Source organism: Onychomys torridus, chromosome 21 (assembly GCF_903995425.1).
Source record: "Onychomys torridus chromosome 21, mOncTor1.1, whole genome shotgun sequence".
Lineage (NCBI taxonomy): Eukaryota > Metazoa > Chordata > Mammalia > Rodentia > Cricetidae > Onychomys > Onychomys torridus.
The window spans coordinates 52793559-52817552 of NC_050463.1; the positions used below are offsets into that span (position 1 = coordinate 52793559).

Sequence of the window (23994 nt, forward strand, 5' to 3'; positions counted from 1 at the left end):
TACATTGTGGAAACAGTTGTGGCTTTTTTCAAATACTATGTGTTTTTTTTAATCTCAAAACTATCTGATAGTTTAACTGAATTTTATTTTATGAAATGAGTGAGTATATATTTGCATCTATCTATAGATGTAACTTAGCTAACCTGACAGAGCGACTTCCTGTTCATAGTAGCATCTGTATCCATCTGCAAGTGGTAAAAGTTTTGATTCAGCTTCATGTAGTAAGCACTTCAGAATGGTTGATTCCTCACAAGACTCAGAACTATGAAAGAAACTATCTCAAAAATGAAATTGGTAGTTCCTTAAATCTTTTCTGTATTATCACCAAAATGTTCCTTTTTCTGCTTTTCATTTTGTTCTGTACATTACAAATACTCAGTTTTCTCACTATGAATCTGATCATGAGATTCAGGAATTTAGTTTGAAAATCAGTTGCTGAACAAACTCAGAACAATCAGAAAACCTGTATCTTGCCTGTCATGGCACAGGTGTGTGCTCTCCTCTCAATGTATGCTCTTAGCTCTGTGGCCAGCTGGACACTGCTGTGACCAAGTCCAAGCTGGTAGAAGCCTTAGCCAGACAGAGCTCTGAGTATTACTGGTTGACTAGTGCATGGATGGATACAGGCTTTCCATTCAGTTATACATTCCACTAGAAGAGTGCATATAAGAACACATCAGTTTCTAAAGAAAATAGATTCTGGTGCCATTGAGCATCAGGCTTTACTTGAAACACTATGGAATACTGCATATGTGTCTTAAATGATGAAGCTAGCATTTGAACAAGATGTGATAAACTGATAATTAAGAGATTTTTAGTTGGATTTTAAGAATGATAAAAATCAATTTTAAAAAATTCATGCCTTCCCAGATGACTTCTGTTATTCAGATATATTTTAGGCTCATGTTTTAGAATTCTAAGTAGTAGTTCCCAGGACAGAGCTCTGGTCTTGAGAAGCATGGTGAGTGACCATGTGTGGAGGCAAATTACTCATCAGAGTCTCTGCATCACCATGGCTTCTTTGGTTTGTGTAGTTTGCCAAACACACAACTCTTTTTGCTTTGTTGTTATGTTGCTTTACTTTTATGCAAAAACATGGAATTTGCCCTGCATGCTTCTTCCCCAACATAAGGTCAGGGAAGTGAATGCTAAGGTGCATTTTTGTCACGAGAAAGGGAAGGCTGGGAACCTGAATTTTCTCATGAGATAGAAGGCACTGGTCACCACTTCTCTAGCTTCCCAGGTTTACTTCTGACCAAAGTTATCAGTGTTTTCCAAGCAACATTTTCCATGTTTCCTTGACTATAACTATAGTTTCATTCTGAGCCAAAGCCAAGCTAACACACACACACACACACACACACACACACACACACACACACAAATGAAGCAAAGAGATTAAAGCCCTTTCTAAAAGAACTAAGGTTATGGGACCATATCTCACCAACAAGTCTGAAGCTGCCCATCACATCAACATAGTACGCTGTGGCTTCTCTGTCTTCCTTCTGTAATGATAAGAGAACACATGTACCTATTCTCATACCATACATCTTAACTGAAAGTACTTAATTAAAGTACTAATGAGTAAACACCTCAAAATATTAAGTTAATATAAAATAACTCCTTTGCTTTCCACACAACTCCCTTTCTCTCACCCTAGGGCAGAAGGGGAATAAGCGGAATTCAGCACACTTTTTGTTTTTGTTAAGTTTATTGCAAGATTTCTGGTTAGGTTGCTGGTCTTTTTGTTTGCTTCATTGTTTCCTGTTTGAAAGATGAATTGGGATTGCAAGAAACAAGGAATCAAAGGAAAGTGATAGTGAAGGCCCCATCTCAGCCATGCATTGAGAGCAGACTATGCTTTTCTAGTCTCCATACCCCAAGAGAGTTTTGAGCCATTTTTTTTAAATATAAAGATCACTTAATTTCAAAACTGTTTGAAAATCTGTGAAATCTTGTTATTTGTGGGAGATATTGGGGTCCTGATGAAGCAGTAACTTTATGATAAAAGTGAATAGTAACCATTGTACATTGTATTTTTTAATCCTGTACAAGTCATTTGTATCTAGTTAAAAATCTCTTAAATTTATTATTTTAAATTATCAATGCTGTCCTTTGAAACTGTTACTGTGTGGTTACTATTTTATAAAAAACTGTGGTTACTATTTTATAATGACATGGATTAACTTTTCTCAGTACAATGAAATTATATGCCCTCAAAGGGCAACAAAATGCTAGGTTTTACTTTGTATCTATAGAAGCTGAAATGCCAGGACTTAACTCTTGGGTTTGTTGGCAGAGGCCATGAGGCAAGTATAGGGTCAGGACAGCAGTTGGCAATGCCCAGTGTTTTGTTCCACACCAGTGCTGGCTGAAGCTGTTCTAGCAACTGACAGGAACATTATGTAGATGATATGTTAGCAGAAAAGGAAAAGGGGAATGTCCTTCACATCAACATAGCAGCATTTGTAAGATCCTGGGAGTCATTTGTCTATTTTATGCTCATAAGTGACACAAGAAAGTCTGTAAGAGATCAGAAACTCCAAAATAAGCCAGGTATAGAGAGTGGTTCATGCTTATAATCTCAGTACTTAAGAGACTGAGGCAAGAGTATTACTCTGAGTTTAAAGTTAACCTGAGCAACATAGTTGAGATCCAGGCCAGTTTGGATTACAGGGTGACATTCTATCTCAAAAGACCAAAGCAAGTAAAATTCAAAGTCAAGATATTTTTTTCTTGATATAAATGAATTCTTAACCAAAAATAAAGCATGTATTTTCTAATAAGCATGATTGGCCCAATTAATGAGACATTCATATAAAAGAATTAAACTCCTGATGAAAATTTAACTGTAGCATTCACTGAACCAAAATGTAATAGCTACTATTGGTGATCTGAGCAACTGGTTTTCAAATACTTGTTCCAAAACACAGTGTGTCACAATCTATGATTAAGAATTTAGCCTGAACTGGCCTCAGAAACACTTTCTAGAATTGTTGTAATGCATGAGGGTGAACTGTGGTTGATCTGGGTGTTTAAAAAAAAAAAACAACACACAACTCTATTAGGATATTGTTACATCTCTGGCATCCAGCATCCAATTCTGGACCAAACGTCTGCTCTGATTGGCTCTTGGCTGGCGCTGCAGAGGAGCTGGCAGCGCTCTAGATCAGCCTGACCTCCTACTGTGTGTATGCATGCACAGCATTACACGAGCCTTCCTCTGGTTCCAAGCACAGACGAAGAAATCAAAACAAATGGTTGCTCCAGCGGCTTCTGAAGCGTTTTTTGATTGCCCATCACCCTGCCAGGTGGGATCGCCACCCTTTCCGTCATTTGCTTACAGTGCCTTCTGAGAGTTCAGTTGATTTTCCAAAAAAAGTGCTGAATTGCTACGCTAAGAAGCAGTGTTGCTTAACCTCAGAGAGAAAAGTCTGCAGGAAAATTCTGCAGTTTATGGCGTATGAGACCAGAGTACTTCAAAGAGGGAATCAGGTGAAGGATTTTTGAGCAGCACCTCACTCTGGCTGAATTATATGGAGAAATTGCTGAATGAAAATAATATGGAGTTTTGTTCTCTAAGAAGGTCACTGTCTCATCACTATTTACATTGATTTCTTTGAGCAACACAGCTTATCATGTAACACACGGGAAACCAATTAATCAAGAGTTAAGATTAGAGATAGGTGCTTTTTTTTAACTTTTGGATAAAAAACAAAATACTTTATGATTCCTGATTACATTGTATAAGGTTGAAAATATTACCCACACCCAACGAGCTATGAAGCAAAAGCCTGATGTCCCAGCCTGTCCCTGACACCCACCTAATTTTTCTGTTTAGCAAAGGTCTCTTCAGGTTGCTGGATAACCGCATGAGTCTGCAGCTGGTAAACATTCGTTTTCTTGACAACTGTTGTCGCTTTTAGATCCCTCAAGAACAGAAAAGAGAGAGAGCAAGTGTCCAACCCCCGGGTGTGATGGAACCGGCCACGTAACTGGGCTTTACCCGCATCACCGCAGTCTGTCTGGATGCCCGCACAAAGATAGGGTCCCTCCAGAAAGTAAGTTGTGTCTCGCCGCTCCCCGGGGCGTGCAAGCACTCTGGCTCTGTCAATCATCCCCCCAACCTCATCTTCATGGCACCTCAGTGAAGCTGTCACTGACCAGACCCTTCCTCAGCCTGGAGGGCACCTCAGGAAGCTTCCCCCTACATCCTTTGGATATTATGGGTACCAGTTCCCAAGAGTAGCTCACCAGGCAGTTGTCTCCCTGGAATAGGCTCCCAGGCCCACCTGGGCTCTGGTCTTCATTTCTACTTCTGTTATCCCAAGCAGGTAATTTCTCTACTTGTTCTCAAACACTACAGAACTGAACTAGCCAGCCTCTAAAATAACGCATCCACACTAGTCTTAGAAATCCCAGGAAAAAGAAGCCTTGAGATTCCTGCCCAAATTCCTGAACTATTGCATACTGTCCAATCAGCCTTTAGAAGAACAGTTTTGTTGCATTTTCTTTAGTCTGTTTCATATCACAGGTGTCCTGGCATTTGCACACTAAAGATGCCAAATGAACAGGTTTGGATCTGAGGGAGTTTTCTTTTACACATTCTTTCTAGAAAATAGGCTCCAAGAGTATAAGACGAATCTGTGAACAGTGTTTCTTTTAAATATAAAACAATATATATTCTTTTTTGTTTACCTTTCTCTTGGCAAGAAATATACCAACTGTGTAAAATCAATGAGAATCAATTGTCCAAAGCACAGACAATAGTATCAGGGATGAGTAAGGTGATGTATGCCTCGTATGAACCTACAGCACGCAGTGCCCTCCTTCAGCTTTCAGTGGGGAAGGTGGCTGGAGGTGTTTATCCAAAGGCATTTTGAGCACCATGCTGTTACCATGGGCACCCTTGCAATCCATGAAAAGCAAACCTGTCAGAGGGCAGGCAGTTCTTGTATCAGTGTAGCAGTAGAAGTACAGAAAGCTAAGTACTCTCTAGTGAAGTATGTTCAGATGGTATTGTGGCTCCAGGTTCTCAAATGCCTACTAAAATGATATGCTTATGTTTCCTGTAACTGTCTTGAGAACAATTATGAAAAAGTTGAGAAAAATAAACAAATCCAGGTGTGTCTACAATCCCGTGTGTTACATGACAGGGAGACGCATGGTTGATGACAGCGGCTTCCACATGTGAGCACTGTGGTGGGTGCTTGGCTGGCAAATGCAAGCACTGGCCCATTCAATGCCATAAACCCCTCAGGGAGCACTGCCCTGTTTACCAGATGAAGAACATGGGACTCTGACTCCATCTTCTTTCTCTTTCAAAGGAAGCACACTGGCTGGCAATAGGTGATGCTCAGTACTTTAAAGTTCATCTGAGCAAGTGTTAATGGGCCTGAACCCAGCTGTAACCCCATGCCAACTCTCAAACCCATCACCAATCCAAACCCTGGGCCTGGTGTTCCTGTTTCAGCTCTAACCTGCTTCCTGGTATTGGGCATGTTACAGGTTCTCAGTACAAAATGAGACACCAAGGCTGAGAGCTAATGCTTTAGGAGGAAGTTTCTTTATGGGATTTATCCCCAGGGCACGGGCTTTTTTTTTTTTTTTTTTTTTTTTTTTTGCCTTCAAGATTAATCCTTTTCAATGGATAAGAATTCTCCTTGGCTCTGTATTTTCACAGGAAATGTCTAGATGTGGTTCAAGTGTGGGTTATGCTCTGTTGAGCTGGAAACTGAATAGGCCTGCTCTGGTTGGCCACATGTGGACCCATTTTAGCAGGCAGTAAGTAGGGCTCAGGTCTGACCTGGTCTTACAAAAGGTGTCTACAAAAAAATGTATTTCTAAAGCCAGGTATGGTGCATGTCTGTTATCCCAGAACTTGGGAAGTAGAAGGAAGTTGAGTTTGACACCAGCCTGGTCTATATGAGACCCTGTTTCATAAAGGGTACACATGGCACCAAGGTACAGAGGAACTCTAAGTACTTCCTTGTGAGTACTTCATAATACCACAGAACATAAATGTAAATAATAAATAAAGTATTCCATAGTAGGTAGCATTGTTTGTTTTTCTGGACTGGCTTCCCTGCCCATTTCCACCCAAGTGAATTCAGTGAAGGGTTCTTCTGCTATAATATACTAACTGGATGGCAGAGGGCAGTTCTGCCCATAGAGACCCCAGCTGAGCCCAGAGTTGCTGTGACCACTCACAATACAGATTTACAGTATGTTGGGTGTGGGGGGGGGTAATCCAAAGTGCCACCTTTTGAGTAAGTACTGCTAGTACGAACAGGAGTGAGTTTCCAGGGAAAGCATGAAATAGGAGGGAAAGAAAGGAACCCAAACATAGGCTTGTGTAGAAAGGTGAGGTAAAGGAGGAAATGGGGGGGGGGGGGGGTCAGTAAACCCGGTAAAATAGTGTTTCTCAAAAGTTCCATGTGTTGTGATGTCCATGGCTGAGGTTCGAAAGGAGCCTGGGGGAAGGGCTGTAGAGGTCACTGGACCTCCTGTTTGAAAGCTTCTGTAGATGCTTCAGAGAAAGACTGGGAGAGAAAGTAGTGAGCACTTCAAACTCAAGTGGAGGCATGGTTTGAGACAGAGTCCATAGAGACAACCTGCAGGCTGAAGAAGCCGACGCCACTACAGGTATGCACTGAACAAAATGTCTGGGTCTCCATTTAGCAGGACACAGAAATAGCCACTTGAACTCTGCCACATAGCCAAGCCTGAAAGGTGTTTGCTCTCTCCAGGGAAGACTTCATGATAGAAATACTTGGCATAAAGAGAAATAGAGGCACATATTAAGATAAAGAGAAATATGTGCCATTCTAGCAAGGCAACAGGCTAAGGGAAAGATTAGCGAAACTGCAGACTTCAAAGAGAAGGGCACATCCTCCTCTGAGACAGGGACTCCTCAGAAAAGGGATCTCCTAGCCACTCCCTGCAGGAAATGGGCTGAATGCTGCTGACTTTTCCACTTTGATCCATATTTACTGAGCATTAGCAATATTTAAAGAAGAGGCAGGAGCTATGAGAACTTAAGGACAAAACTGCAAGAGTCTGTTTTTAAAGAACTCACCAACAGTGAAGATGGACAGGCACCACAAGGGCAAATAGAAACTGTATAGAGGGTCCAGGAAGGCAGTGACTGCTCCAGGGTAAGAAAGTCATGGTGAATAGTGACAGGTGTGAGCAGACATGGCTCTGAGCAGACTTCACATGACCATCAACCCTAGGCAGGCTTTGCAGGCAGGGAGGACTGACACAGGCCACTGGGGTCTGCAGAGCTCAGAGAGGCAGAGCATGTGGCCAGCAGGCATCTTTGGAATCAGTCTTCTTGACTTCCCCAGAACTCCTAACCCCACAAGCCTCAGCAGACACAGAGGATGGAACTGTCAATAAGGACCAGCCTCCCTGGATGCGAGCAGGCAGGGTCCTCATGCCCTGGAGGCCATCTCTGTCATCTTTCTATTTGTTACTTTCATGTGGTGAAAATGCAGAAATCTTACTATTCCTGCTCATTCTACTGAAAGCACAGAAAGATACTGATTCCTAAGCAAACATGGTTCATTTGAAAAACAAGGTTTAAAGTTCTCACTCACATCTGACTTTGATGATCCCATGTGTTTCCAAAGCACAGGCATGTTTTTAAAACGCCCAGGCTATGTGCTGTTACATGGCTGATCAGCATCCAGTGCTTACCCCTGGAATACACTAGGGTGGCCCCTGCTTTTCTGTCCCATGTGGGACTATTCAGTTTCAGCGCTCTCTGACCCCCATAGTTCCTTGCCAGTGCACCCTGCTTTGCATGCCTGAATATAGTCATACAACCTTCTTTCTCTTCCCACACGTATTTCCTGGTCATGCACATCACAGACGTTTGTAGGCCTGTCTGTTGTAAACTAATCTAGCTTGTTAAAAACAATTGCATATTGTATTCTCATCATTTCTCTCTTTTAATGCTGGGCTATTTTCTTTGCCTCTCCTTTGTCAAGTTCTTGCCATGCATGAAAATGTTCTCAAGTGTCCCACTCCAGGCTGCACAGGGCGAGGGCATGTGAATAGCAACAGGAACTCGCACAGAAGGTAAGCCACACTCTGCTGGGGTGTATGCTAGAGGGAGCCATGCACATCCCTGCCCCATGGGAGCTCTTTACTGATATGCATCCCTCAAGGAGACTGGTGGACCTTACACATTGCTCGTCAGTCACACCATGTATAGGAAGGTCAAATGCTTGGTTGCCCTTTTTTGAAGACTAGATTTCTTCAGTTGTTGCCTGCCTTAGTATAAATGAACATTGTTCCCTCACAAGATACCCTTCTTGGTACAGCATCTAAGATGGACAGACACCATAGCCACTTACAATGACGGAGACCAGAATCTCTAGCAAGGTTCTAACATTTTCTCACATAGAGGAGACTGTCTTCCACGTACCATGTAGAACAATGAGTTAGAACCCAGCAGTGCTAACCCAGATGACTAACTTGGCTGCTCTTGAAATTCTGATGAATCCCCTGGCCAACAGCATGGGCATCATTAAAATATGAACAGATGCCCAAAAGCTCCATTGGGGTAGGTACACCAGTGGTGACAGTACTCCAGGTCAATGGCTTTAACTGGACCACTGATGAAAATATATTTGGTCAGAATCATACTCTGGATGGGGACAAGTTCCAGGTTTCTTCTCCATCCTTTTCAGACATTATAAGAGACACCAAGCTCCTCAGAAAATCCAGGTGCTATCAGATCACTTCTTTTTTGCAGTAGCAGAATGTAATTCTGTTAAGGTTTGTCTTGCCATGGCTTAGGTTTCTTCCTAAATAGATGAAAGCCATAAAATTTCTCTTAATTTTTGTCTGACTGGTTAGTCACAACAAGCAGCTTGGTTACTGGTGTTAAGTTTACAATAAAAGAGATCACAGTTCTAGGCCTGGTGGAGGTTCTCTGCTACTAAATCTGCAGGGGCTGGCAGAGAAGCAAGAGGTCCCTGCATAATCCTGTGCACTGAGCCGCCTTCTAGCTTCAGGACATGTATACACATGGATGGATACCCACATATATCTAGAACACAGAGGCAGCATGCAGGTACCAAGATTCCCTGAGGAAGCAGGTGAAACAAAGAAACCTCTCTGCTTCTTCTGCTATACTCATCATCTGAACTAGTTACTAAACACACTGGGACACGGTCCTATTGCACCTGCTTTCTCTTTCCTTCTGTCCTGAGCTGAGGTCAGAATCTCTGAAGCCTTGCAGGTGGATGCCTTTGTGGCATCAGCTCAGAGTGACACCTTCTGGTACAGCCGACTAACTGCCACTCTTGAGTTTGTCAAAAAACTTTCTCTGGTGGCCATTGCCTGTTCTCCAGAAATGGCCAACACTCTCAAATTTCTGCCTGAAATTTTAACCAGCTTGTGCTGCATTTGTTTCTGTAAATTCGGCATGCTCATTGGATAGGCCTGGTGTTGCCATCAGAGCTGTGTGCCAGAGCCCAGGAAATACACAGCACCAACCAGGCTGGGAAACTCCCTTAGTGTCATCTACCTCAGGGTTTTTAGGCTGGCTGAAGGACAGAACATGGTGGGTGCATCAGTGTATGGCAAGGCATTTGTGACCATTCAATTATATCTTCTTTCTATCACAGCCTCTCTGGATGCCCTATCGCTGCTGCAGAAAAACTGGCAAAGGCCCAAGAGAAACACCAGAGCTGTGACGTGTCCAAGTCCAACCAGGCCTCAGACCGAGTCCTCAGGTACTCAACAGAAGAGTGTCATTCATGGAGTTCCATCAGAATCCATCCCAGACCCAGAGCATGGGGAGTGTTTGGGACACTCCATAGGGCAGATGTGCTTTACACATAGGAAAGACATGCCAGATTAGAAATTGAGACTTGTGCCCTCTCTCATGCAACATTATGTGGAAGCCTGGAGGTCAGTGTAACTCCCAGGTCTCCAGTGGCTCAGTGTGACTATTGAACTGAGAGAATTAGAAATAGCTATATGATTTGCAGCCCTGGTAATTCATAACTCTGTGAATGCTAATTAAAAGAGAAGTTTTAAAAATCAATAATGTTAGTAGTCCAATATAATTTTATTTCAGTTTGGAGCAAAGTACATCACCTACTTATGGATGGCACGGCTCTTTTTAAAAATGCAAGAATGATGAATGCCACATTACCCGTGCCTGGAAGTCTTATGTATGAAAAGTCATCAAAGCTGTCATCACCTTTTATCCTCATACACCCTAAGATGTGGGCGGAAGTAGGTGGCATCACTGCCATTTGACAGGCAAGACACTAAGAGTGTAAGAGCTCATGACTTACCTGAAATCACTTAGTACTGCATGTTAAAGTGGAAAAGGCCTGAGGAGCAGGACTGAACTCCCATTTTCCAAATTTGGGAAGATAGTTATTAGTAGAGGAAGACATCTGCATTCCTCAGAGACTTCACACACATCTCATGACATCTGTGACAGTCAGTGTACCTCTTAGTCTCATGACAATGTCTTTGTCTCTGCACACAGATGCTAACTATCATCCTAGTGGCCACATCTGAATATACCTGGTTAGGTGGATGCCACACCACAGCCAAAACTCAGTGCTAGCTCTAAGACATACAGGCTGTCTCTAAAGAGTGATGATGGATACTTTCCCATAGGTACAGCATGTGGCTTCTGCTAAAGGTATTTCTTTGGGAGAAGTTACTTAGAGAAAATCACTGTGCAAGAGGTAGAAATGTCTTCATGTCCTCATTTAGTATTTCATGGGTTTTTTTTTCTCTGCAATTAATTAAACTTCCTTTCTTCTTTGGTAACAAGTTACAATATTTATAGAAAATTAAAAATATTTAAATAAAAGAAAATAAAAATAGCTATAGTTTCTCTATTCCAAGGTAATCCCTCTCTGACTTTTGATATTTCTATGCATTGTGATGAAAACCTCAAAGAACCCCTTATATATTTGTCAGGTTCCTATTTATTGTCACAGTCATTTTGCAGATATAACTGAACAATTTGTAGAACTTCACTTCTCAGTCCATTAATCATTGGTAGCATGAGTACACCCGCACTCCGACTCCCCAGGCTGTTTAAGGAAGGAGAGTCCTTAGCCAAAGGAGATGTGGGAAATTGTGAGCAGGGCTTATAACTAGAGGAATTTACTCATTTCCTTCTGTCTGATTTGGCCAGTTGTGAAAGGTACAGAGTCCCATGCACAGACCTTTCATAATGACTGCCCTGTAGACATGGGTGCAGGTTCAAGTCAACTTCCTCCATAACAAGTGCTGTGTTTGGGTGTCTTGAGGAATTCCTTGGCCCTTGAGACTAATAAGACTTTGTGAAGCCCTGCCCTGTCTAATAAAATGTTCTCAAAAACAGCCCATCAACTGGTATATTATTGCTTCAACAAGAAGTAAATAAGCTGAATTGGTGAACTGCAGACAAGTAAGTTGGTAATTTAAGAGTGTGCATTGTAACCATACTGTGCCACCATAAAAATGGCAGAGATATACTGTGGAGTAACATATAAAGGCCAGGTCACCTACAGGGACAACTCTGTGGTAGACTGTCTGCCTAGAATTTCCCAGTAAGTGACTGAGGTATGATTCTAGTGACTGCCTATAACGCATAATATTCTGGGTTCTGTCTAGTATCCCAAAATAAAACAAAAACAAAAAATAAAAAAGACTCATTTTCTTGTAACTACTATTAAATATAAATTTAAGAAATAATCAGTGAAGAAACAGCTTATATACATAGATGGACATTGTCAAAAGTTATAATAGCAAAAAAAAGAAAAGAAAAGAAAGAAAGAAAAAGAAACCAGTGCAGTAATGTAACATTCATATTGTAATACCACACAGTAAGATCTGCTTTCAAAACTTAAGCAACTGAAAGCAAAGGTGAATGCCATGTGCAATCAGGAGCAAAATATGTCAATTGTTAAATACTAAAAAAATTATACTAAGATTTCAGCAGTTTTAAGTCTGAAAGAATTCTGGGTAATTTTTTAAAGCAGCTTTTATATTTTCTAAACATTTGCTCAATGAACTGGAGACTGTGGAAGTAAGGCAAGAAGGTGCAGGTGAGCACTGGGATCACCACCCTGGTCCCGGAGAGAACGGCCTTTGCTCGGTGGCCTCCCACAAATGCTCACACCCATGGCCGCGCCGCCGGCTCACCCAACAGCCGCCTGTTCACACCGGAGGTCCAGAAAGTCATTCCCAAGGAGATGCGGGAAGTATTGGGGGCTAAGGACTGACAGTGGTTTGTATCTCCAGCTGGTTGAGAACAGACAGTGTTTCCGGCTAATAGGCAGTGTTTCCGGTCAAGGACCTCGGACAGTATCTGGGAAAAGCCACAAGGCGGTATATCCGGTAGGAATGGCTAGTATTCCCACCTAAGGACAGGCAGTGTTTCCGGCAAATAGGTAGTGTTTCCGGCCGAGGAACAGACAGTGTTTCCGACCGAGGAACGGGCACTGTATGTGGTAGAGCTACAAGGCAGTATATGTGGTAGGAACAGGCAGTATTTCCGGCTAAGGACAGTCATTTCCAGCCGAGGAACAGGCAGTGGAGGTTTAGGCAGTGTTTTCTAGTGAGTTGCGACAGCAGCCGTGTTTCAGGATGACGAACCGGCAGTATTTCCCAGTGAGGTACGAGCAGTATATCCAGGTGTGAATCCACTGAGCAACAAGTGTCTCGTCGTCAGTGATGGTCCTTATACATGGATTCACCGTATTTCTCTTTCCTGCTAAAACACCCATTTTTCTTTTAAACGTTTCGCATAAATCAGAAATAGAATGATCAATAAGTCCTCCTGAAATTAAGGAAGTTTTTAAATAGATACAGTGTTCAAAAATGATGCTGATATGGAAATAACTTTTAACGATATTTCACCTTAGAAAAAGCTTTAATCGATGAGTGGTAAGACTTAAAATTGACATGCTTAAACATCTATCCATATCTATTGTATAGAACAGAAATTGTTTAGAGTATAAGGGGAGCTTTTATGGCATAAGTGATTTCCACTTATGAAATAGACACACAGGACAGAACATCAGTAAAGGAATAAGAATAAAAAATTCCTCCATTTAAATATTTTATCCTAAAGTCTAAAATAAAGGAATATTAGATTTAAAAAAAAATTGAAAGATCATGACTATTTGATCAAAGGTTTTTCCTACAACTGCATTTTAATACCCAACTAGATAAATTCTGATCCAGTTTTGTCTCATTCTATGTCCATAAATGTTTTTCTTTCCTCTTATTTTTTTGAGGAAAGTTTCTTAGAAGTCCATGTCATTTTATGTGATTCCACAACCCTTTGTAACCTCCACAAACGCAATCAGATGTGCCCTCCTGTACATCAGATGTGCCCTCCCTCCTGTACATCAGATGTGCCCTCCCTCCTGTACATCAGATGTGCCCTCCCTCCTGTACATCAGATGTGCCCTCCCTCCTGTACATCAGATGTGCCCTCCTGTACATCAGATGTGCCCTCCTGTACATCAGATGTGCCCTCCCTCCTGTACATCAGATGTGCCCTCCTGTACATCAGATGTGCCCTCCCTCCTGTACATCAGATGTGCCCTCCTGTACATCAGATGTGCCCTCCCTCCTGTACATCAGATGTGCCCTCCTGTACATCAGATGTGCCCTCCTGTACATCAGATGTGCCCTCCTGTACATCAGATGCTCCCTCCTGTACATCAGATGCGTCCTCCTGTACATCAGATGTGCCCTCCTGTACATCAGATGTGCCCTCCCTCCTGTACATCATCAGATGTGCCCTCCTGTACATCAGATGTGCCCTCCTGTACATCAGATGTGCCCTCCTGTACATCAGATGCTCCCTCCTATACATCAGATGTGCCCTCCCTCCTGTACATCAGATGCGCCCTCCCTCCTGTACATCAGATGTGCCCTCCCTCCTGTACATCAGATGTGCCCTCCCTCCTGTACATCAGATGCGCCCTCCCTCCTGTACATCAGATGTGCCCTCCCTCCTGTACATCAGATGTGCCCTCCTGTACATCAGATGTGCCCTCCCTCCTGTACATTAGATGTGCCCTCCCTCCTGTACATCAGATGTGCCCTCCTGTACATCAGATGTGCCCTCCTGTACATCAGATGTGCCCTCCTGTACATCAGATGTGCCCTCCCTCCTGTACATCAGATGTGCCCTCCTGTACATCAGATGTGCCCTCCTCCTGTACATCAGATGTGCCCTCCTGTACATCAGATGTGCCCTCCTGTACATCAGATGTGCCCTCCTGTACATCAGATGTGCCCTCCCTCCTGTACATCAGATGTGCCCTCCTGTACATCAGATGTGCCCTCCCTCCTGTACATCAGATGCTCCCTCAACCTTGGGTGTCATGTTTTCGTCATCATTCCTCCAGAAAGTGAGAGAAAATGATAAAACACATTTTAAGCATTTTTATTTCTTCTTTTGAGTTCTAGTATTGACTTTTAGGCAGGTACTTTATTTGTGATGTATAATTAAATAAGACTGTCTTTTTTTGGGGGGGTTAAGTCTTAATCTGTGAAAGGTCTCGGAATCCTTGATACATGAAAGAAATCATATGTACTAAGATAGACATGAATCATGTTGCATGCACAGCCATGAGAAAGCAAGCCATTTGTTGTTTGTTATCTGTTTATTTCCAGGCCAATGTGCTTTGTCAAGCAACTTGAGATTCCTCAGTATGGCTACAGAAACAATGTCCCCACAACAACACCACGCTCCAACCTGGCCAAGGAGCTTGAGAAATATTCCAAGACTTCGTTTGAATACAACAGTTACGACAACCATACTTATGGCAAAAGAGCCATAGCTCCCAAGGTGCAAACCAGGGACATATCCCCCAAAGGATATGATGATGGTAGGAGGTGCACACTCTTATACATGAGAGACACATTGCCATTGATGATGTTGTTGTTGTGTGTATCCATGTCCTGCAGATCAGCCACTATTCATGCTTACCCAGTGGGTGCCAGAGGCACAGCACACATGGCAGAGTCCTGTGCTGAAAGCCCCTAGGCCCAGAAGGGGCAGGTAGAGACACACCTGTGGGTCGGAGGGGCACAGTTTTCTGCAGTGGCTCCAAGGCATTGGCCTCTGCCTACTTACATGATATAGAGAACAAGGCCCTAGGCTCTCGCTGTGTTTTGGGGTGTGACTAAGCTGGTAACCTTATCTAATAAGCTTTTTTAAAGGCAAATACCCAAGACAAGTTTCACTGGAAGAAATAGGTTGAACTCTTTTGAGAAGCTCCACATTGACAATGCTCTTCAAGGGTACACATTAGAAGCTTCTGAGGAGAGGTTGCACCCTAGACCAGTGAAGGTGGAATCCCTGGGATCCTCTGTGTATTAGTATTTCTTAAAAGATACACAGGGCTCTTGATGCAGGCATGGCTGATAACTTTTACCTAACCAGCTCTGTGAACAAGCCAGGCCTGTGTTCCTTCTCTTTTTGGATGTGGAGGAGGAAGGCCAGCTTCAGTGTGGGATACTTGACCCTGAAGGATCACTGCCTTTTAGAACTTACAGCACAAATAACCTACAAGTCATCTGACGATGTCAGAGTCTTGCTTGATCCCTTCCTGCAGATGGAGAAAGAGAGAGGCTTTTGAGGAGTTAGGGCCGCTCTCTGAAAAAAACTTAAAGTCATACACACATAAAAAGTATTTAAAAGTCTGTGGATTCAGAAACCTTTTAACAGTTAAACATGAGTGCTGCATATCTTTCTAAGCTGTATTTTTCTTACAGAGATAACAAGTAATTTGTTTTATGAATGAAATTTAATATTTCTTGACATATCACATATTGATGTGTATCAATTCTGTAATATTCAGACAGATAAATACACACAGAACAAAGGTAGGGCATCAGGTATCATAGAAATAAGTATTTTTGGTTTTTTGTCCCTTTGGTAATAATTACTTGCTGGTTTCACATCTTGTAATTCATTCACTCAGTTTCAAATGAAGTATCAAAAGGAAATTATGTTCACACAGATGTAAATTCAGTTGATAGACTTTTTAATCCATTGACATCGTATAGTGATTCAGGTAATCTTTTCATCCGATATTTGTTTTTCACATTCCCACTCCAAGGCTATGGCACATGCCGATGTGCTTTGTCAGACAGTTTGACACAGCTTTCTTTTTTCACCTCACTGACTTTAGCCTGGCACACAGGTAGAGTCACGGCTGGTCATGGTGTCTTTAGAGCCATGCATGCTTTCCTGGTCTGTAAGTGAATCTGCTTGGGCTACTACTGCTTTGCACTTTATGAACTACAGGGTTCTGGATCAAAGAACCTTCTAGTGTATTCACTTCCTTGAGAGTAGAGGAGGACTGAGACACTGATAGTCCCTGCTCAAGGCCTCTGTGATGAACAGTGGAGATGAGGTGGTTTGTGGATGCTTTTTTTTCCCACCATAAAGGCAGGAGTGAGAATATTTATTGGTCCTGATTCCCTCAAGTCCAGACAGAGATCTGTTTTTGCAAACTTGGGATGAGTCATGCTTCCCATTGGTCCACCAGAAAAGACCAGTCTATTGAGCATTCTCAGTTAAATCTCAGGAAACCAAGAAAAAAAGGAACAGCAGCCTTCCACCACAACTCTCTGAGGAAGCAAATCAAAGCTCTGGTTCTCTCCTGCTGTCTCTGATGGCAGACAATTATATCTGAAAAGGGCCCATCCTGGACAAAATTTCTGAGTCATGAGACTGTGTGGGAGACCCCACCTAGGGAAGCCATCCCTGTGCTCAGGCACCAATGGGTAGATTCCAATGTAGTTGACTATGGAAGCACCCCCTGTTTGCCTCAGACTTCTTTCAGGCAAAGAAGTATCTCATGCTCTTGGAGGAATAAGAGATTTCTGGACTACAATTTCCAGCCTGACATTGAATTTATAGTTCTTAAGCACTGGAGGTGCAGAGTGGTGTAGCTAATGCATAGGGCCTGTATATCAGCTTTTTACCTAACTAGCCTCCTCTGCAGCTAGCAAACCTTCCATCAACCATTTGCTTCTCCCAGACACCTCACCAGTGTCTGCTATCTATCTACATTTAGCCTATTTAGTCTGTCCTTTTGGGCAGAATGGTTCATAGGTGAGATTAAAAACAAAACAAAACAGGTGTGTGATATACACTCATGCATAGGGAAGCGGGGGTCATTCTGTCTGAAGGACTGGATGAATGCTACCAAATGGTAGACCATACACTTGTGCCCAGAACTAGAGTAGGCTTGATATGCAGCAATACCCATTGGTTTGGGAGCACACAGGTGACCTGGGGAGGCCAGAAGGAAGAACAAAGTTCAGCTGTAGGGGCTGAGGAAACAGCCTCCTCATGTTCTCTGTCACAGTGTGGATTTGGACACCTCCCGTAGGAAGAGGATGTGTACAGGATGAGATGGAATGGAAGGGGAAGGGACAGCACAGTCTGTGAGTGTGAAGTTAGCATCTCCCTCTCCTATGGGCAACTAAGAATGGCTCTTATGTCTTCAAATTTTAACAAGAAAGCCAAAAGAAGGATGTCTCATGATACAGAAATTATATGAAAATTTAAATTCGCTGTCTGTGGTTATGAGCCCATGGTTACTTTCCATCTCACCTGTGGTCTAGGCTGTTGTCTAGGTTAATAGCACAGCCCAGGACTTAACTCCTGCTTGGACCCCATGGCCTCAAATTTTTGCCGCCAAGCCATTTGCAAGACAAGTTGCTGGCCTGGGTGTTTCATCTTTGGGTGCAGCTCATAACCTTAGGTTTGCTGCAACTGGTTATCCCAGGGCCACCACAGCTCCCACTCTTGCCTCTTCCCTTTGACTCTTCCAAAGTCTTCAAGTTCAAACTTCTGATTATCTATTAGCCTTTTCCTTGTTACTCACAAATACCAGTATGCTTTCTAGACCAGCCCTCTCACCTTAGCCCAGACTCCACAGCATCCCAGACGCGAGCATCAGGAAGCTGATCTATCAGCCTAGGTCCTCCACATTAATCCTTTGTAGCTTGCATTTCTATGTCTGCCACAGCCATGCCTAAGACATGCTTCTCTTCTGCTACCTGAAAAAAAAAAAAAACTTTCTTTTGGGCCTTTTCTGCTCGATTCTTTATGCAGCACCAAGTGTCTTAATTCTGTGGCTGCCTTCCAGCTTATTACGGCAGCCACCGGTGTCTTCTGCAAACACACTGCCTGCCTGCAGTGTAGCTCTGTGTCCCATGCCTGGACTGATTCGCCAGTGAACATACCAGGATGTTTGCTCCCAGTGGGCAAAGTGCCTGGTCCTCAGAGTCTTCAGGCATTGCCATGGGGGAGGGGAACTAGGAAGACAGTGGCTCTGGCAGAGGTGGTAATCAGGCCCTCTGTAGGCCTGGTCTCCAACATATGCTCCAGGATAATCCTGTTTTCCATAGAGGATTCTGCATCTTCATCTCTGCCCATTTGTAGTACACAACACAGAAGTTAAGGACTAAGGGAGCCATTTCCCCCTGCTAAAAGCACCCACTTTAGCGCCCCTACATTCCTATCTGTCTGATTTTCATGGAAACTCGTGATTGTATGGTCATGTGTCTATTCCCTGAAGGAACTGAAAATGCAAAATAAACAGATATCATTCAAGGAGTATGAGAATTTCCATAAGCAGAGTTGGCTGCTCAGGAGGTTCTAGCTGCAGGTTTTGTGTTGTTTTTCTCACTAGGGTTTTAGTCTTTGAAGGCAGCCCATATTTAGCCCTGGAGATTGGTGATGATATTCTGTCTTCTTCAGCCAGGGACAGAATGTAAGCAGGTGTGGCACTTAATGTGGCTGCCTGGCTATCAACCACTGGTGGCCTCTAGGGGAGAAGCCTTCACATTCTAATTTCCCATCATCTGTTGGTACCTAGGATATATAGTCTCATCTGAAATAGACCTTTTTGCTGAGAAAGAAAAGTGTATTAGCCACTGTTTTCTGGTCAGACATGGAGGAGGACAGTGACAGGAGCACCCCAGGTAGATGCCCTCACTATGCACCGTGAATGAATGCCATGCTGAGTGTGGCCTTAGTGATTCATACTGACGGTTCTGTGGATATCAGGCAGTGTTAGTAGGATGAAAGACATTGCTTTCTTGAATTACTTAAAGTACTGTTAGTTTCATTTTACATAAAACAGAAGTTATTATTTGGACTAAGTAAAAGGAGCAATATAGATGTGATGTCACCTTGGTTGTATGAGTGATGGAAATAGGAAGATTCATAGAGAAGTTATTGACAATTCAGTCACCTGCTAAACTTCTGTACTGCCCACTTGTCAGAATACAGGCATCATCTCCATGACTTAAACCACTGGAAAAGTACATGCACTACCATTTTTACACTTATGACTTCAAGATAATGGAAAGTAATCAAAGTAAGATAACAGAAATGTGATAATTTTAAAGATTTATTTTAGTAAAATGTTGCCCACAGATGTAGTGCTTTGAGCAGCTGAAATGCTAGAATAGTACAGGACACATGCCTCCTAGACTGCAGCCCAGGCACTTCTCTGTCTGCTGCTGCCCTGAGCAGCCTAAGTGTCTATCTGTGAAGTGCATATGCAACAGAATCCACAGGGAGGTGAGAAGCTAGAGAATCTGGTATATTTGACCTGGGAAGCAATTACTATGGGACAGGATGCTGCAGGGCATAGTTAAAATCCCAGAGACATCTGCTGGCTCTCCCTCAGCTCTATGCCCACAAACCTGAGTAGGGCCACTCCACAGCACTGAGTGGGAATGCCATCCTTCTGCTCTGACACAGCCCTATACAGTGAGACCCTGTCTCAAAAAAGAAACAAGAAGATATCAAATTTTTTTTTTCTGGACTGGTGCCTAGCCTTACCTATCTAAAAATATAACAAAATAAACCCTCTTGGAAAGTGATAGTAAATGCCTATAACACCAGAACTTGATTTGTTGGGCAGATGCAGTAGGCTCTTCAGTTCTAGACTAGCCTGAGTTATGTGGTGTGCTTTATCCAAAGACAACTTCATATGTGGTATTGAATTTTTCTAGCATTTTCATGTTCTTGTGTTTTATGAAAATGTTAATGATAGAGAATTATTAACTTGAGTCCACATCCACAATATTTCAAAGCATGGCAGGTGTGACCCAGTGTAATCTCAGTGCCCATGTGCAGGTGTGCCTGGTCCCCCTGTAGTGTTCTTGTTCAGTCACTCAGAGCCCCTGGTATAAGCTGTGCAAGTCGAAATTCACTGTTCACACACACACACACACACACACACACACACACACACATGCACGCGCACATGCACGCACGCGCATGCGTGCGTGTGGTTCTACAGTCAGACTGATGTAATTTACAAAAGAGAGAAGAAAATGAACAGGTGGCCACTGACCCCTCAGTCTACCCAGTGCAATGCTCCTGAGCTGCCCTGAGGCTGATTGATTAACTAGCCCTGCACAATTAACAGTGTGTCCAAGTGGCTGTTTGCCCTATATGAGCTGTATTGGAAACTGATTGTGGTCCCTTGGAAGGAATCTGGATGAAACAGTTGCTTATGCAGTTGTTTCCTGGTGTGGGGGCTGAGATTAGAATGGGGTGGTCACTCTTATTCCAGGATCTGGTCATCATGGCCTCATCTGAAGTAACCTAAGTTTTATTAAAATGTTTTCCCAGTACTATACCTCCCCTGAGTCTTAAGCAGGCAACATTTAATAGAGACTCATATTACCAGCTGGGTCATTTCACTATGGTTGTTCATTTGTGTTTGGAGATAATTTTATAGTATGAGTTACAAAGCCTGTGTTAGCTCTTTTAGAAGGCTTATGGTTCATTTTGTGTGTTTTTTTCATCCTCTTTGGAGGACAATTGCCAAGAACAGGCTCTAGGTACAGAGCAGCTAATGACCCTGAGGCCACAAGCCTGGAGAGCAGTGGCTAGCCATAAGTCTTCTCACTTGTACAGGTACAGTTACCATAAGAATGACTAAGGTAGCCATTGCCTGTGAGCGAAAGACAGCTCTAAGCATTGCCCTAGCTAGCCATCCTGGTCCATGTACATCTCCAGCCCCTAGTGCCATTCTCTGCCCCCTTAACAGTTCCCTTTAGGTAATTCCTCACCCTGAGGAGGCTGCACAGGGTGTCTCTATGTGGAATATCTAGTCTTGGTGAAAAATGAATTTCCTGTGAGCTCAACTGGTAGTGCTCTGTGTTAGTGAAAAGGACCCATCCTAATAAATCAGCCATGAAGGAGAGAATGTTAAGCAGCCCTGAAAATTGGCCCTTGCTCCTAAGTACTTGCTGGCTATTTATGAAGGTGTTGGCATAAAAGGATGCTGATCAAGGGATCTGCAAGGGAAGACCCCCTTCAGGGAGATGACAAGCTGACCTGGTGCTTTCTAGTGTCCCACAGATACAAGAGACAGATCTCCGTCCTTAGACATATGCCAAGCTCATTTTTCCCTCTAACTCCAGAAGCCTGTGTAAGAATTACAGAACAGAGGTGTTTGGTTCACAGTAGCTGGTATGCATGCCCTGCCAGAAACTTTTTCACAAAGCTCATAGTCCCCATGGCTTTAGTGGTGGTTCTTGGGGATCCTGAGAATCTGGGTCAACTACACAGGGGACTAAACCCCAGTTGGTATCCATAGCCACATATGGCTAAAAAGAGTGGTCAGCCTCCTGATGGATCTACCAAAGGAATCAGTCACTTACAGTAGCTAAGCCCTGTCTTACCCAAGTGGGTAGATGCTGCAGCAGTCGTGAGCATCCTGTCAAAACAAAAGTGATCCTCTCCCAAGGTCACCCCAATTCTCTGTTCATTCAAGCATGCATAGTGCAGAATGGGCAGAATCTTGGTTCTTCATGAATAACCCCCATTTCTGTGTGTATAAAGATGGGTGGGTTGGGACCAGTTGTGTGTTCAGCATCCTGGGTGCAGGGCCTAACCACACTGTCCTCTGTCTCTGCAGCCAAGCGGTACTGCAAGAATGCCAGCCCCAGCAGCAGCACCACCAGCAGCTATGCACCCAGCAGCAGCAGCAACCTCAGCTGTGGTGGTGGCAGCAGCGCCAGTAGCACATGTAGCAAGAGCAGCTTTGACTATACACATGACATGGAGGCCGCACACATGGCAGCCACAGCCATCCTCAACCTGTCTACACGTTGCCGTGAAATGCCACAGAACCTGTCCACCAAGCCACAGGACCTGTGCACCGCCCGGGTATGCACAGGGTCACAGCCGTGTCCCATGGGAACTGGCTATGAGTTTGTTCACTGCCAATCCTACAGCCCTGGCCTCAGAACAGTGGACAGATGTTCTGTCCCCTTTAGCTCCAGCTTGTGTCTGGGACATTAGCACAGCCATCATCCCTGACCTTTATGGTGTCTTAGCTTCAGGGTACACAAAGCCAAGAAGAGGTACAGCTTGCTATTTAAACAAGGAGGTTTGGTGGTAGCATTGTCAGATAAATATTAGGCTATCCCTTTGCCACATGCCTAGTAGGTTACCAGGACAGGGAAGCAAAGAGGTGACATCCGACTGCACTCTCGATTGTCCGTGGTCTCAGCCAATACTGTCATCTCAGTGATACCCTCAGTGCTGCAAGATTCAAGAAGAGTTTCTGCTGTTTAATTTTTCTTATCTGTTAAAGAAATTGTATTTATCATAATAATTACTTTTTATTTTTTGTTTTGAGTTTATAATACAATTATGCCCATTTCCCCCTGTTAAGCTATAAATTTTATGTGTGTGTGAGTGTGGAAAGAAGCAGGTATACCATGGCTCATGGGTGGATGTCAGAGGATAACCAGCAGAGTTCTCTCCTTCCATCATACGGGCACTTATTACTTGGCCCACCGCAGCACTGCTGGCACTCAAAGCAGAAGAGAAAGCCATTAGGATGGGCAGGGAGGAGAGGGAGCCGTCTCCCTGGGGCGCTAGGCAGGAAGCAGTGTGGCGGTAAGTAGGGACTGTGCACTGACCACCTGCCCTCTGTATTTGGAGGCTCCAGGCACTGACAGTAGTTGTCATAAATCATTGTAACTTATATGAATGGAGAAAGGTCAGTCACTATGGTTTGCAAGTGCTTTCATTCCTTTGCTATTTTTATTCCACAGTAGTGGGACAGTGTCAGGGAACATACATTCTTGATGGCCATCTGGGCTACTGAAATGCAAGGCTAGTACAGAAGCCATTCCCCCTGTGAGAATAAAGACAGGAACCTCCCCTGGGGTTGTTTGTTTTGTCCTTTTGAAAAAATAATGTTACAGTTGGGATAATGGTTCCAATATGATGTATCTAAATTAGTATCAAAGCTTAGAATCTGGGGTGCTTTGACAGTTCTGGCAAAACAACACTAAAAATATATGAAGAGCTCAGCTCCAAGGACAAGACCCTATTCCCCTGTGTCCTCTACCTGCCCAACCAGAAGAAGAGGTGGCTAGACATCAGAGGCCATGGAGTCATTCCAGTTGGAGGGCGCATTTTTCTTGAAAGAGTGGACTCTTCTGGGGAAATGGAGGGTTATTTTGACTGTACTTGTCCAAAGCCATCTAAATACCTTCACCCCTGTGCCAGTAAAGCAGACTCTGAAGAGCTTGACCTATCTCAATGCATCAGTGTGTGTGTGTGTGTGTGTGTGTGTGTGTGTGTGTGTGTGTGTGTGTTGTCTCACTTTTCATTGACTCAGTAGCAGATATGAAGATACCCAGATCAGCTCAGAACAGAATCCCCATAATAGGGCCTGGGGAATTGTAGTGCATACCACCTGTTTTTAAAATGGAAATCTTTTGGCACTGGATTTTATGTCAGAAGGAAAATGCTAGTTCCTTCTCCATCCTTTCACCAACATTCAAGTCCTTTCCTTTTCCTTCTCACTCACTTTGTAATTATTGTTGTTAGTGAAATGAAGGGGTGAAATTAAGCTGGTATATTATGGATGTATGGTAGGATAGAGGATGGATCTGTGGAGGATGGATGGATGAGTGAAGGATAAATGAATACATGGA

The 23994-nt window shown here is 43.4% G+C and overlaps 1 protein-coding gene across 19 annotated transcripts in view; it reads left to right on the forward strand.

The window, feature by feature from the left end:
* Myt1l (myelin transcription factor 1 like) overlaps positions 1-23994 on the forward strand; it is a 399212-nt gene that overhangs the window by 303543 nt on the left and 71675 nt on the right. For 16 of the 19 annotated variants that reach the window (XM_036170263.1, XM_036170272.1, XM_036170265.1 and 13 more), the window contains 5 exons: positions 3927-4061; positions 7995-8085; positions 9642-9749; positions 14665-14879; positions 21957-22207. In XM_036170263.1, the coding sequence (XP_036026156.1) occupies positions 3927-4061; positions 7995-8085; positions 9642-9749; positions 14665-14879; positions 21957-22207 (800 nt within the window). The remainder of the gene's footprint in view (positions 1-3926; positions 4062-7994; positions 8086-9641; positions 9750-14664; positions 14880-21956; positions 22208-23994) is intronic. The other 3 variants (XM_036170276.1, XM_036170277.1, XM_036170278.1) reach the window with 1 other exon arrangement.